We start from the raw sequence: 15,861 nt of genomic DNA on the forward strand, positions 1-15,861 counted from the left end.
TAAAACAATTGGGCTGCGGATTTGAATCTTTGAATCTAAAATACCTGAGAGGATCACTGGTTGAGCAAGGTTTTTAGATGTGAAGTACTTATACAATATCTTATTGTATAATTGCTTAAAACAAGAAATGTAAGGAATCTCAGCAGTATGAGGGCATGAGAAAATCTGCTGAACAAATAAATAACATGATATTTTTTTCCCGCAATATCAGTGTTATGCGATACACGTCTGCATCTGGGGCAGGTGATGACATGTTTATACAGAGAACAAGGCATTGACTGTTTCCAGCGTGTTGGAGCTAGGCTTTTGTAGCAGGAGAGTATTAGCTTGAGTTAAGTTCCAAAAATACTTTAAAATTAAAACTCATTTTTGAGTTGAAAACAAAATATACAGAAGCGAGCAGACATTTTGGTCATTTTCACACAAGCAGACCAATGCTTGTTTTTATTTCACCTTCACGAGACAAACAATGAAGCAAACCCTCAAAAACATCAAGCTGAAAAAGCTGGTTAATTATTAAACGTTCAGATATTTGCTGAACTGTAAATCTTCAGTCTGTAAATCATTTACTGAACTGCCCGCCTGAAAAATGATAATTTCTGTACCTTATACAATCCGCAGATACAATCTCATGGGTGTGATTCTGTTTTAGTTTTGGTTGTGGCACACTTGACAAGAAGTGCAGAAGAGAACATTAAGTCAACCAGGTGCTTTTGCAAACTGAACCAGAAGTACTGACCATAACTCTATGCATCTCCAAACATAAATCTAAAATAAATAAATAAATAAAAATCAAATAAAAAAAAAACACACAGCCAATGGAACAGTCAGAATTCATATATATATTCATACATTGACACATACTATATCATGATAAGTACAGTGGTTTTAAATACAGTGGTTTTCTGTATTACTAATTATGTGTTGGTTAATATGTTCCATTCTCTTTATGCTGGTCAATACATTTTTGTTAATTTACTTACAGTAACAAACAAAACAAAGTACTGCAAAGCACAATGCATAATCACTTATGTATGTAAATAAATGTTATAAAAACCATCCCCTAGTTTTGTTGCTTTGTATATTAGTATGTAAAAAAAAAAACTTGGATTTGAATCCAAACATTCTCTCTCCCTGCAATGATAAATATTAAAGCTTCACCATCTCTTATTTCTGAGATTGCTGTCACAGTACTTTTCCTGATTGGTTATTTCACTTCATTGCTTTTATTATAGTGTGTGTCAATGTTGAACACATTCCATATTTCTGTTTTGCATCATTTGTGCCATTGTTTTATAAAACGACATCTGGTTTTTATTGTTTTACAGCTTCTCTGCCAATACTGCTTTTCAGTTAACCTCATTATGCACAGTCCGTTGTTCCGGATAAGTGTTTGCTAAGTGAATGATTAAAGAGAGAACGATATATACATTTGAACAGAACAGAACTGGGGTTGAAACTGCAGCAGTCTCTTTTCAAGTGAAGTAGACATATGTATTTGTACAATGAAATACAATGGACATGTTTAATCTCCCCATGAATTTATGGATGGAAGAAAAATGCAATTTAGGTCTCAGGTCCACATTAATCCTGAGAACAAGAGGAGTAAACTCCTTTCACCGTGGAATGTTAAAGAAGTCCTTTCCTGTCCAGGGCCCCATAAAGCACTGTAAAATTTTGCTTTTGCATTCCTGTGCAAATATTTGTAGCAGTTTACACCCTTCACCAAAGGGCTGCCTTCTTGCCCTTTTTAAAATAAATTAATTGTTATGGCAGAAGTTCAGTGTTTTCTATCTCATTTAAGCCTAAGGGACAAGAGACTATCCCTTGGAAAAATATACAGAATACAGAACGTGCACAACATAAAATCCAGAGTCTTAAAGGAGTGTATATCCACCAAATGTGGAAATATAGTTAATCTCTGATTTTATTCCAGAATTGCATGATCCAGTATAGCATTCACTATGTTATGGGAGGCTGAGCACATACTATAAAATATAATATGCACCATATGTATAAAATGGTATGTATTTCATGCTACAATGGGAACCTTTGATCTGTTTTATAATTATAGTCACATGTGCAATGTGAATCCCCTGTATTTTGGAAGTCCAGGTAGATGACTTTGTTTTTATTTTCTTTAAATGACCCTAAGTTGTCCTTGTCCTTATCTTACCAACGTTTATGTACTGTACCTTCCTGCTTTACAAATAAATAATTAATCCGGTCTGGCCAGATTCCCTACCCCGTATTTTTAAAGTGATAGTGTACCTTCTGGCCAGATTTTGTGTGTGCAATGAAGGACATTTTTTAGATACATAAAGAGGTTTCTGATGACCTGTTGGCTTTAAAATGAATACAGGGGATCATGGTCTAAAGAAAGAAATGCAAGCAGCTTGTAGTATACCACCAGAGATTGTAAGTGTGTATATTACCAGTTCATTCTTCAATAAATTACATTTAATCTTATTTTCAGTTGGAACTATTTCCTATGAACATGCAGCCTGCTCTCATGGAAATTGTGGTGTGGTGATTACTGCAAGCATCCTTGGGAGTGAACTGCTTATTAAAAATGTTTTTTAATGTTTGTAATGCTGAAAAGAAGGAACCCCTGCTGTAACCCCTATTGTGACACTTTACTGACTAAGCCACTAGGAGCCTTAGTTAACTAATGTAACAAATTTAAACACGCATGGCATCTTCAGTTTGTGTGATTACGCTTACCCATTCATGAAGTGCAGCACTTATTATTCAGGCTTATAGATAGCTGTAGCGGGCAGGTTGAAGATCTCCCCTAAAAATAAAGAATTTAAAGACAGTGCAAGGAAGAAATTTTATTTTTATTCTTCTGGAACGAGGCAGTATTTGTTGCGTTTTACTTGTAAGGACTTGTATTATCAGTTGCAAAGGGGATGTCTTTATAGTACGATGTCCAGGAAGACCGCATATCTTGTACCAGTGATAAGTAAGTCCAATGACAAACATGATAACCATTATCAGTGATGAAAATTCTTAATAAGGATGATCCCTATATTAATCTTGTCTTGAGCTTCAGTGATCAGGTGGTTTACACTGATTTCAACAAAAGGAGTACTTGAACGTTTTCACATTGACTTTCAAGTTTTCATACAATGCAGAACCTGTCAATCATTTAGACACCACAATAAACAGATTTCAAAGTTGCACAGTTTCCACTACTTTTTCTAGAATGTTTGGGTCAAACACATATGTTTCTAGATCTAAAATGAGGTTGGCCAGGCTACAACTTGCAGAAGAGACCAAGATCTGTCCAAAATACCGTTTCCATAATTCTGCAGGCTCGTTCAGGTACTTCTTAGCAGGGTGTAACCTGTTAAAGCTTACTAGTGGTCTGCGGCAGTGTAGCCTCTCAATTTCTGTGGCTGTGGATTTAATGGCTACCTTGACTTTCATTGACTTTCAACTCTGTTCATGTTGATAAAGCCCAATAACTAAGCCTACACTCCAAACGCAATCAAACGCCTACAATCAAGACTAGATACTGAAAGGCAATTGGATACACCTGATTAATCAGAAACATATCAATAGGGGGACTAAAAAGTAGCATCATTTCTACATGGTGAAATCCAAATGTTTAAAAATGAATGAAGAAAAATATTTGTAAAATGTAAAATGTAACAAAAAATGAAGTTTGAATTGGCAAAAATCACAGTATCAAATCCAGACGTGATAAAACAAAGTCTGTATAAAATATGAAAATGTGTAAAAGCAAAAAAAACAATTTTAACATTCAATTACAATTAAGCACTCAAACTTATTAATTATTGAATTGACTCAATCATATATTATCTGACATGTGTATGAGTACAGGCTACAGCTGCAGACTGCAAGTGTATCCTAATGATTTTACTGGACTCAAGTACAGGCTTGAACCAGGGTAATTTATAGGGCTGCCAGCAAGATAAAAACAAGGCAATTGGTTGGAACCCCTGTGTCTGCGTGCAGGTTTTTATTCCAACCAATTACCTTAGTTTGTTTTCTGACAATTCTATAAACCTTGCTGGTTCACTCCTTTGCTGGAGCACAGTAACATCTTTAGGTTACACTTATAGTCTATGTCTGTAGCTGGTGCTCATACAGATGTCATATCATGATATGATTCAGCGAATTAAGTAATTAAGAGCGGAAGTTGGCCCAAAATCCTGAAATGGATCAGCCCTGGTTGTGCACCCCTGATCTAACATGAGCTAACAGCACGTCACGAAGCGGGAAGGGCTACAGGTTTTGATCGAGCCACGCGATGTAGTTTCTCAAGGCCCGCTCGCCCACCGTGAAGAAGGTGGGCCAGAAGCTGAAAGTTAGGCAGCCGTGGAAACCGTCCTCGTAGTAGTCGCTGGTTACGGCGACGCCCGCCTCCTCCAGCCGCCGCCCGTACATCAGCCCGTCATCCCGCAGCACGTCGTGCTCGCAGGTGAGGATGTACGCCCGGGGCGTCTGGGTAAGGACCTCCCGCTCCGCAAGCAGGGGGGAGGCCCGCACGTCCAGCAGCCCCGGCACCTCTTCCACTATCCGGGGCGTGCCGTGGGCCTGGACCACCGGTTCATACCCCTCCGTGAACCGGGGTGGGAGCAGAGCGGTCCAGTCGACCGCGGCCCGGAACGGGTCGACTTGCTCCAGGTCCTGAGCGGTGTGGTTGTTCATTATCATTGCCGGGAGGAAGCCGCGGTCCGCATCGAGGTACTCCAGCCAGAACCAGACCATGAGCGGGCGGTAGAGGATCGGAACATTCCGGTTCTGCTGATATGATGGTGTGTTAAAGTCCAGGGTCTGCAGCACAGGGTATATCAAAGACTGCACCTTGAACTTAACGGGAATGCTGCTGTCTGTAGCCACCTGAAACCAGGCAAAAATCACAAAATAAGAACAGTTCGACCACTCCCAGTTAAAAAAAAAAGTGAAATAATCATGGAAAAATACAGTGTTACATATTAAAGAATGTGAAAAGTAGATACAAATACAAGGCCAACTGCAAGAGGCCAGCAAGAGACACCACAAGGCCAACTGTTCAGTTATTGTACTGTACTGAGCTGCACAAAGAACACCAAGAAATATTCCCAGTACATGTAATGTACCTTGGCGAATAAAGGTGATTCTGATTCTGAGATGCAAGAACAAGTAGGCACAACTGTACAGCAGTTGCAAGACTTAATATAGATAAGTATTATATCATCACAAGCTTATATTTGACACGTGTTGGTGGTGATCATGGTGCTTGTTTTGTGGACGGAGAGGTGAGATATTGTGAATGTAGCTATCAGTGTGTCCAGAAGAGGGGGCTTCTATTCCAAGTTCTGGTTGTTTGTGTATTCCTGTATCTGTACGACATGTTCATACAAGCCTGGTTGTGGCTGCTCTTTTAAAAAGGGCGTTTGAGATTGCTGTGTTTTCAATCTCCCAGGTAAATCTCTGCAACCAATCTCTGCAATTTTTAAATCCTGATCCCTGGGTTCTTTATGGCTTCCCTCACTATCTCCCTTACTGTCCGTGGGGATAATATGCACTTGCATCCTCTTCCTGGCAAGTTTGCAACCATTCCATATGTTTTACTTTTTTAAATTATTGCCTTAACAGTATGTTTTAACTATTTATTTTATTTTTATTTTTTTGTACCCATTATCAGACTTGTGACAGTCAATTACCATCTGTCTCCTCTGAATTGACAGTTCTTTGGAGCCCACTGTATATGGCTGGCGTAGTTTTGAGTTAAGAGTTTATAACTTTTAAATATTGAAAAGTTACTATTTTGTTTTGGCATTCATCATAGTTTCAATATGCTGAAGAAAGCAATTTAAGTTTGATTGTCTGCTTTATAGAATAAAATACACAACAAAGAAAATGTCTTACTGATATTCTGATATAGAAGTAGATGAAGTTCTATATGAAAATAAAGCTGTCAGTTTGCCACCAAGAAGTGTTTACTCCAGTTTTTCCTAGCGAGTGAGCACACTGGATGTACCTGTTGAGCTACAGCTGCAGCCAAGTTTCCCCCAGCACTGTCACCTGACACCCCCACACGCTCTGGGTCCACAGAGTACTGGGCCAGAACCTCAGGCTGGAGGAAGTGCTTAGAGGCCTGGAAGGCATCCTCAAACTGATCCGGGAAGTGAGCCTCAGGAGCTAAGCGGTATCTAGAGATAAAAAAACAACAACACAAAAGATGTATGACTGAGGTCAAATTACAATAATTACCGACATTAAAAAATGACTTGAAGATATTTGCACTTACTCAACAGATAAAATGACTGCCTTCAGATCTTTTGCCATTTTCTTGCAAAGGGTTGCATAGGCTCCCTTCTCTGTTTATATTTTTAGAGGGGGGGGGTAAAAAAACATTTTATGTGAGATCATTCTTACAACACAACTTCATTGCTTTTTTAAGAATTTGTGTTACATTCGTGCTCTCTGTAAACATTAAATGTACAGACCATCTAGAAGTCTGTTAAACATTTGCTCACATACACCAGGGACATACTAGAACAGTGCCATAACAGGACAAAGCACCTATTTTAGACGCCTCTAAAGTAAACTCTGCTGGGTTTGCACATCCTAGGTGATATTATATGTATACAGTGCATCCGGAAAGTATTCACAGTGCTTCACTTTTCCCACATTTTGTTATGTCACAGCCTTATTCCAAAATGGAATAAATTCATTTTTTTCCTCAAAATCCTCCACACAACACCCCATAATGACAACATGAAAGAAGTTTTTTTGAAATTTTTGCAAATTTATTTTAAATAAAAAACTAAGAAATCACATGTACATAAGTATTCACAGCCTTTGCCATGAAGCTCAAAATTGAGCTCAGGTGCATCCTGTTTCCACTGATCAACCTTGAGATGTTTCTACAGCTCAATTGGAGTCCACCTGTGGTGAATTCAGTTGATTGGACATGATTTGGAAAAGCACACACCTGTCTTCATAAGGTCCTACAGTTGACAGTGCATGTCGGAGCACAAACCAAGCATGAAGTCAAAGGAATTGTCTGTAGACCTCCGAGACAGGATTGTCTCGAGGCACAAATCTGGGGAAAGGTACAGAAAATGTTCTGCTGCTTTGAAGGTCCCAATGAGCACAGTGGCCTCCATCATCCGTAAATGGAAGAAGTTCGGAACCACCAGGACTCTTCCTAGAGCAGGACGCCCGTCTAAACTGAGCAATCGGGGGAGAAGGGCCTTAGTCAGGGAGGTGACCAAGAACCCGATGGTCACTCCGTCAGAGCTCCAGTATTCCTCTGTGGAGAGAGGAGAACCTTCCAGAAGGACAACCATCTCTGCAGCAATCCAACAATCAGGCCTGTATGGTAGACTGGCCAGACGGAAGCCACTCCTTAGTAAAAGGCACATGGCAGCCCACCTGGAGTTTGCCAAAAGGCACCTGAAGGACTCTCAGACCATGAGAAACAAAATTCTCTGGTCTGATGAGATTGAACTCTTTGGCGTGAATGCCAGGCGTCATGTTTGGCGGAAACCAGGCACCACTCATCACCTGGCCAATACCATCCCTACAGTGAAGCATGGTGGTGGCAGCATCATGCTGTGGGGATGGTTTTCAGCGGCAGGAACTGGGAGACTAGTCAGGATTGAGGGAAAGATGAATGCAGCAATGTACAGAGACATCCTGGATGAAAACCTGCTCCAGAGTGCTCTTGACCTCAGACTGGGGCGACGGTTCATCTTTCAGCAGGACAGCGACCCTAAGCACACAGCCAAGATATCAAAGGAGTGGCTTCAGGACAACTCTGTGAATGTCCTTGAGTGGCCCAGCCAGAGCCCAGACTTGAATCTGATTGAACATCTCTGGAGAGATCTGAAAGTGGCTGTGCACCGACGCTCCCCATCCAACCTGATGGAGCTTGAGAGGTGCTGCAAAGAGGAATGGCCGAAAAATAGGTGTGCCAAGCTTGTGGCATCATATTCAAAAAGACTTGAGGCTGTAATTGCTGCCAAAGGTGCATCAACAAAGTATTGAGCAATACTTTTGCAAAAATTTCAAAAAAAACTTCTTTCATGTTGTCATTATGGGGTGTTGTGTGTAGAATTTTGAGGGAAAAAAATGAATTTATTCAATTTTGGAATAAGGCTGTAACATAACGAAATGTGGGAAAAGTGAAGCGCTGTGAATACTTTCCGGATGCACTGTATAATATATAAACACACACACACGTTTTATGCATACGGTACTCCTCCTACAGGCAGCCGCTAATTAAGCACAGACTTTGACATTGCTTAATGTTGTGACAGTGATGTTTACAGGCAACAGTCACATGTTAAATTACATTTTATTAGGTTCCTGACTACCATGGACATGCTACAGTATTCTTATGTGATGCACAGGGACATGACATGTTTTGTTCAAAGCAGCGGGAAATGTAAACATTAAAAAGGAGAGCAGTCATATAACATTTAGCAAAATGTTATATGACTGCACCCAAAAACTGCACCCACACCAGATTGGACACCCCTGCTTTTTATGGTTGCATTTTTCTTTTCATTGCTGCAATGCTCAATCTGGTCCGGGACAGCCATGGAGTGCTGGCTTTTGTTTTTTCCTCAAGATCAGTGACCGATTTAGAGGCAAGAAACCAGATAACCTGGGTTAACTGTGTAATCAACTGCTTTAACTAGTGAACTGCTGTGCTACTCAAGTGCTGAGTAACAATGAAAGCCAGCAGACCCGGCTGCTTTCCAGGACCAGGAGTGAGGACTACTGGCTCAAAGACATGCTTTTCATAGTATTTTAACCATTCATGTTCACTTTCAGAGTGCCTATGGGAACCCCTAGAGCAAGGGCGGTTCTAAAGGGGTGGCCGGTGCCACTCCTAATAACTGATGGGCCACCCCAGTGCCACGCCCCACATAGCCAGTCTGCTTTTACCAAGATACCGTTTTTACCAATACCGCCTTCCCTGTTTTGCTGCCTTCCAAATGTGCATCAAAAGTGCCAAGGGCTGTTCTAAAGGTGTGGCCATTGCCACCCCTAATATCTGATGGGCCACCCCAGTGCCACCCCGCACATAGCCAGTCTGCTTTTACCAAGATACCGGTTTTACCAAGACCGTCTTTCCCGTTTTGCTGCCTTCCAAATGTGCATCAAAAGCGCACGTCAGGAGCAGCAATCCGATTTGCACATTATTGGCTGTTTTGCCAGTAAATCTGTTTTTACGATGACACCGTCTTTTCACAAGACTGTCAAATATGCAACAGCTTGCAAGCTTGTATGGTGCAGTTTATAAGCCTCTAAACTTCATTTTTCTCTTGTCAGTGTGACAGGTTGAAATATTGAATATATTGAATGGTAACGTTATGGTTGAAATATAATTTCAATTTATAATGATAATTTTGTGTGCATGAAGCCAGGAGACCCCCCTTGGCCACCCCAGTAAAAACAAAATGCTGGAAGCATCCCTGCCCTGGAGGATAAGCATTGAAGTCTAAATCCCTGCAGAATAGGTCACATGGTGGAGACAAACTGGTGAGGCAACCAGCTTAATGAGGGCTCAAGTACATGTGGTTTTAGGAGGCCTTGAGATGAAAGAGTTTGGGATCCATCACGGGAGGCTATTTCAGCACAAGCTTCACTCACTGCCGCTGCCCAGCGCCCAGCCACCTCCATGGAAGAACACCACGGCCCTCCTGAGCTCGCCCGCAGAACCTCCGGTCCACTGGCATATGCGGGCGTTGACGCCGCCCACGGTGGTGTCGCTGACCAGCAGGTTCTCACTGGACACCGAGTCCGGCGCGTCAAGCGTCATGGAGAAGTTGACCACATGGAGGAAGTGGCAGACACCCAGGCTATCAGCCAGGCGTCCCTGAGAGAGAAAGGGCAGCTAAGTAACTGCATGTGCCAGACCTGCTTCTCCCCTCTCTATTCCCATTTCCCATTCTGGCATACTGCCAATAAATGTGAAATCAGATTTGTCTACGGACCAGAAATGGAACACAGAGTCCATTCTCTCAGATGGGATCTTTAAATGCCAACTCGAGAAAAGTTCATCTGCGCAGCTCAGCTCAAACCTTAAAAATCACCGTAACGAAACGAGAAGGATGTTTGTACTTGAAAAAAAAAAGCTTTCATGCTTTAGCTAATCCCATAATCTCTGTGAGCTATGATAACCACTAAAGTGTAGGCCACTGTATTCTTTTTTGTCATGTTCAGTACCATCATTGCCTAATATATAACTGTCTTGCTTACGCAAGTTATATATTAGGCAATGATGGCACTGAACATGACAAAAAATTGACTGGCCCACTTGTCAAAACTTGTTAAAACAAATGTTCTTTACTGTCACATGATGGACATGTACAGGCTGATTGTATAAGGATGAAAACTGAAGGCGTTGCGAAAACTAAGTGAAAGTTCATAAATATCTGATAACCGGAATGAAATTGCGATTGTTGTTAGTGGAACCATTTGATCTCAATGCTTTTAAAAAAATCATACACGGCAGACATCGTTCTGCTAACAGGTTAAAATGATAATGATCAATAGGTCTACCTCTATGATTGAAAGAGACGTAAAAACACTTAAAGTAAAGACTTTCTAACTTTATTTACTTTCGGCGTTAATTAGGTCGCAAATTGAGATTAGCATATTAGATGAAGAAGACGAAAGATCAAAGGCACTGCAGGTGCAGGTGCACTCCAGGACTATTCACATTTACAGATACATCAGAGAAGCACTATTTTTTACTTCATCGTAAAATTAAATGAGAACTTACCACATGCATGATACCACGGAACACTCCATCGATGAGCATAAGTTTCCATGGTTCTGAAATCGTACTTGGTAGCGGAATGTAGAAGTAATACGCGGTTGTAGCCGCAAGTAAAACAGTAAGCGCGAAAGCCCCCTTCATTAGTGTCGTATCTCTGCGATTGTGACAGGACGAATGAGAAGAGCGGGCAAAGTGACATACCATAGGCTAAATTAAAGTGGATTTCATTGTTTTTGGTGAGATTAGCGGCCACCCATGGTGGCTGGCGGTCATAACAGCTCTATTCTACACTTCAATTCCCATAGTTCCCCGCGGAATACAGCTTTCGGGCGCTTTCCTTCTTCTGTTTGTCGGTGTGGTTTCCTTTTTTCGTTCATTTCACTACTTGTACTTTCATCCATTGTTGTGAAACATTGTTACTGCAAACAAAGACAACTGCTCGAACTCGCTAATTATGCAATTTCCGTGGTTTCCCTGCGTACATGTAGCCTACTAAGGCTACACTCAGTGAGCACTTTATTAGGTATGTTGTAGACTTATAAAGTCCTCTGCTGCTGCAGCTTGTCAAATTAGAAGTTTTACGCGTTGTGTGTTCAGGGTGTGTTCTTATATTGTTGTAATGTATGGTTATTTGCGTTACTGTCACCTTCCTTTCAGCTTTGATCAGTCTGGCCATTCTCCTCTGACGTCTCTCATTAACAAGGCGTTTCTGTCTGCACTGCTGCTCACAAAAGTCACTGTATCAATCCACTCACGGTAAAACAAAGGCTGTATAAAATATTCAAATGTGTAAAAGCAAAAATGACATTTCAACATTCAATTATAATTAAGCTCCACCCAGGTAAATGGCCACCTGCCACTGGATCAAACCTTTTACTCAGAATTTCCATTCTGAAATTTTCACTTCACTTCAGTTTCTACACTTCTGAGTACCTTGGATGTACCTGTTTCAGCTGCAGCCAAGTTTCCCCCAGCAAGGAAGTGCTTAGAGGCCTGGAAGGCATCCTCAAACTGATCCGGGAAGTGAGCCTCAGGGGCTAAGCGGTATCTAGAGACAAAAAAACAGCAACAAAAAAAGGATAGGATCTCTTCTCTGTTTTTATTTTTTGGAGGACGGGGGTGTTAAAAAAAGATTTTGTGAGATATCATTCTTACAACAACTTTATTGCATGTGTTGCATTCACAGTCTCTGTAAACATTCAATGTACAGACCATAGAACCAATTCTGTTAAATATTTGCACTCACATACACCAGGGACATGGCAAAATATTGCCTTAATGGGATAAACCATCCAGACACCTCAAAAATAAACTTAGCTGGGTTTGCATATCCTGGGTATATACACTCAGTAACCACTTTGTTAGTTTTTCCGTCACTACTTAGATACTCAAACCACCCTGTCTGGCAACAACAATCATGGTCACCACATCCCTCTTCAGCTCACCAGCAGAACCTATGGGCGGTTGTTGACGCCGCCCATAGTGGTATCGATGACCAGCAGGTCATTTATCAATTACACAGACACACACACACAGGTCAAACAATAGTTGCTTAATTATTAATTCCGGAATCAGTGCTTTAGCAGAAATAAAAGGGCAAATGTTAGATACTTGCTGACTCATCCCAAGGGTGGCTGCATCATTATGCAGAGTAGTATTAACGTTAGCTAACAAAGAAAACTGCGAAAGAAAATGTATGGTCGAGGAATGATCAAAGATCTCTCCAAATGCTAACCTAATCACAAATTATAGGAAATCACTCATGGCTCTCATCTTTGCCAGGGGTGTTTCCACAAAGTTTTAAACCCGGGGTACCAATAATTGTGAAACCTGTTACTTAAATTTCCCCAGTATTTATTATTCAATTCGACCTCCGGTTGTGACGTTACAACCTTTACAGTGCAATAAATTAAGAGTAAATTTTGTATCTGACGAGAATATTAAATGGCCCCTGTTTGTGTATATTAAATAGTCTACATTTTCATTTCTAGAGATGCTGTAGAACCATTTACGGTAGCCTAGCCTTCACACAGCACCAGCAAACGTTTATTGCACATGAGGTAAATGGATGCTGTTATTCAAACCTACTCATTTCAAAATCCATGTGAATTTGTTTTTACTTGTAACCTATGGGGCTTTGGATTCCAGCTTCTTGGGTGTCATATTTGATGGGTTGATGGTGCTGTACAGAGTTGGACAGTGTCACATTCATGAAAGTTATTAAGTAAGCGTCTGCCTATCTTTCCGAAGAACTAGTCTACTGTGAAAAGTAGGCCTATGGTCAAACAACTACTCAACACGCTAAATTACTATTAGGTCCAATTTTATTTAAAAACATTTTTATGAAACCATTTGAAATTCCCGAATGATTGGTTTAAATTACACTCAGTGACGGAACATTCTGAGCTCTATTACGTACTTACTTTCCCCAGTATTTATTTTTTAAATCTAGCTTGGATTGATGTCACAGTAGATGTCACAGTGCCTTAAGACTGCATTTCAGAATTGAATAAATACGAGAAATACAAGACGTTATCCCGCTTAGGTGAGCATATTTCAAACATAAAGCTTCAATAATGATACGCATGAAGGCATTATGGATATGGAAACCCAGTTCGATTAAATTCATGCCAGAATCCGAGAGGTAGGCTATTTATTTGGTTAATTTATGAATTACAGAATCGATCCAAGTTCACCGAGCTTATCTTGTGTCTCATGGGATGATTTTTCCGTGTATTAAAAGTCTACTGTACATTTTTAGTTCTTGAGATGCTGTAGAACTGTTAACAATGATTGATTTAAATTGCCTAGCCTTCACTCACACAAAGTTAAGTGTACATAATGGATGTTGTTATTTAAAATCACTGATTCAAAAATCTAATCCATGTGAACAGTCCTAATTTGTTTTTACATGTAACCTATGGGCTTTTGGATTCCAGCTTCTTGTTTGTGAAATTTACTTGAGTTGTTGACAAGAGGTGGGCAGTGTTACTTTCATGAAAGTTATTAAGTAAGCATCTGCCTATCGCTCCGAATAACTAGTCTACTGTGAAAAGTAGGCTTACCTGGTCAAACAACTACTCAGCACGCTAAATTACTATTAAGTCCAATTTTATTTGAAAACATTTTTATGAAACCATTTGAAATTCCCGAATGACTGACTTAAATTACACTCAGTGACGGAACATGGTGAGCTCTATTACGTCATTAATTTCCACAGTATTTATTTTTAAATCTAGCTCGGCAATGTGACACAGTAGATGTCACAGTGCCTTGACAATGCATTTCAGAATTAAATAAATACGAGAAATACAAATAGTTCTCCTTTTATTAGTATCCTAGTTGTATTAAAAAGTCTACTGTCCATTTTTATTTCTTGCGGCTGAACTGTTTACAATGATTGATTTCAAATGCCTAGCCTTCACTCACACACAGTTTAGTGTACACAATGGATGTTGTTATTTAAAACCACTGATTCAAAAATCTAATCCATGTGAACAGTCCCAATTTGTTTTTACGTGTAACCTATGGGTTTTTGGATTCCAGCTTCTTGTTTACTTGAGTTGATGCTAAGGAGGTGGGCAGTGTTACTTATTCCAACAAGCGTAATCTTATGTCTCCGAAGAACTAGCCTATCTGGTCGAACTACTACTCAAGTAGGCTAAATTACTAACAGGTCCATTTTTATAAACAATTTGAAAGCCCTGAATGATTGGTTTAAATTACACCTAGACCTGTACTCCAGCTCGTTAATGCACATATCTAATCAGCCAATGACTTGGCAGGAAAGCAGTGCATAAATGCATGCACATATAGTCAAGAGATGCAGTTGTTGTTCAGACCAAACATCAGAATGGGGAATAAATATAATGTCAGTAACTTTGACCACCAATTATTTTTGGTGCCAGGTGGGGTCGTTTGAGTATCCCAGAAAATAGCGATCCACTGATATATTTTCATGCGCAAAAGACATGAAAATAACATGATGGTGCGAAAAACAAAAAAACATTGTGTGAGCAGCAGTTATATGGGCAAAAACAACATGTCAATGAGAGAGGTCAGAGGAGAATGGCCAGACTGTTTCAAGATCACAGGACAGTAACTCAAATCCACATGTCACCACATTTTGAGTTTGAGCATATCTTCTGCATACCATGATCTACTACACAACATGTTGAAATTTGAAGTTGATGGGCTACAGTAGCAGCAGAAGACCAATAAGTAAAAAAAAATGTAATACATTCCCAATAAAGTGGTCACTGAGTGTTTATGTTAGTAAAAAATTTGCTTATAATCCAAATTGTGATTAGTTAACACAAATTCCTGTGTTGCACGTGTAAATAAGTTTGTAGCTTTTATAAGCTCAGCGTGAATGCTGCTAAATACAGTGACAGATGACATGCTAATTAGCACAAAATCCCTCCAAAATGTCCATAACTGGGGCTATATTATCTGAAGGACAAAACTGTTCACTTAGCCTGGCTAATACAACTTGCATTATAATGCACTATAGCATAGTCTGCACTGTAATGTAGTCTTGCTTTCTCTTGGCTTTTGTCATATTATGTATGGACTGTTGAATTCCATTGTGGAATATGCGGCAGTGGTTGTCCTTTGCTGGGGACATAAAAAGTATCGAGAGCAGGTAAGATATTTTAGACGGTGGTTTCAGTAAGTTTGTGATTTTGTTCAGCATTGCTGTAATCACCATGGACGATCATGCTTTGCAGAGAGGTTGTGGAGGACTTCTTGAAGCTACGGGAAAGTGGTCTGATCCCCTGATATGTGACAACTGAAGAGCTGAAGGCGTGGATCATTTCCAGAGACCGAAATATTGTCATTTCCACTAAGGCTTTTCAAATGCCCTTTGCTCAGTGGGGTCCAGGCCCCAGGCCATAGACACCTGCTATAGACATCATCAAACATGGGAATAGCATCAGCATTAGGCCAGGGTTAGCAGTGGGTCTTGTTCAAATGTGTTATTGCCACCACATAAACATAATTTTCTTGTGGGAATAAGACATGCTTATGTCAGCTAATTTAGGCCTGCAGGTTCAGTTCATTTTTACAGTGTTTGTATTGGGGCCATGCAGGGAATTAAAACA

General features: G+C 40.3%; 1 protein-coding gene across 1 annotated transcript; it reads right to left on the reverse strand.

The window, feature by feature from the left end:
* Positions 1-2,821: 2,821 nt before the first annotated feature.
* Positions 2,822-10,949, reverse strand: LOC133129278 (neutral cholesterol ester hydrolase 1-like). Its single transcript, XM_061243245.1, has 5 exons — positions 10,760-10,949; positions 9,625-9,850; positions 6,266-6,335; positions 5,996-6,167; positions 2,822-4,872 (listed from the first exon to the last, which is right to left on the reverse strand). Exons 1-5 carry the CDS (start codon positions 10,895-10,897, stop codon positions 4,255-4,257), a joined length of 1,224 nt encoding a protein of 407 aa, XP_061099229.1. The 5' UTR covers positions 10,898-10,949; the 3' UTR covers positions 2,822-4,254.
* Positions 10,950-15,861: the final 4,912 nt, after the last annotated feature.

Source organism: Conger conger, chromosome 5 (genome assembly GCF_963514075.1).
Source record: "Conger conger chromosome 5, fConCon1.1, whole genome shotgun sequence".
NCBI lineage: Eukaryota > Metazoa > Chordata > Actinopteri > Anguilliformes > Congridae > Conger > Conger conger.

Excerpts from the sequence above, each read along its gene's own strand:
- LOC133129278 (XM_061243245.1), bottom strand. The coding sequence starts at position 10,897 with ATGAAGGGGGCTTTCGCGCTTACTGTTTTACTTGCGGCTACAACCGCG. Across the intron at positions 9,851-10,759 it reads TCCGTGGTATCATGCATGTG|GGACGCCTGGCTGATAGCCT; the intron begins GTAAGTTCTCAT and ends TTTCTCTCTCAG. Across the intron at positions 4,873-5,995 it reads CTGCAGCTGTAGCTCAACAG|GTGGCTACAGACAGCAGCAT; the intron begins GTACATCCAGTG and ends GCCTGGTTTCAG.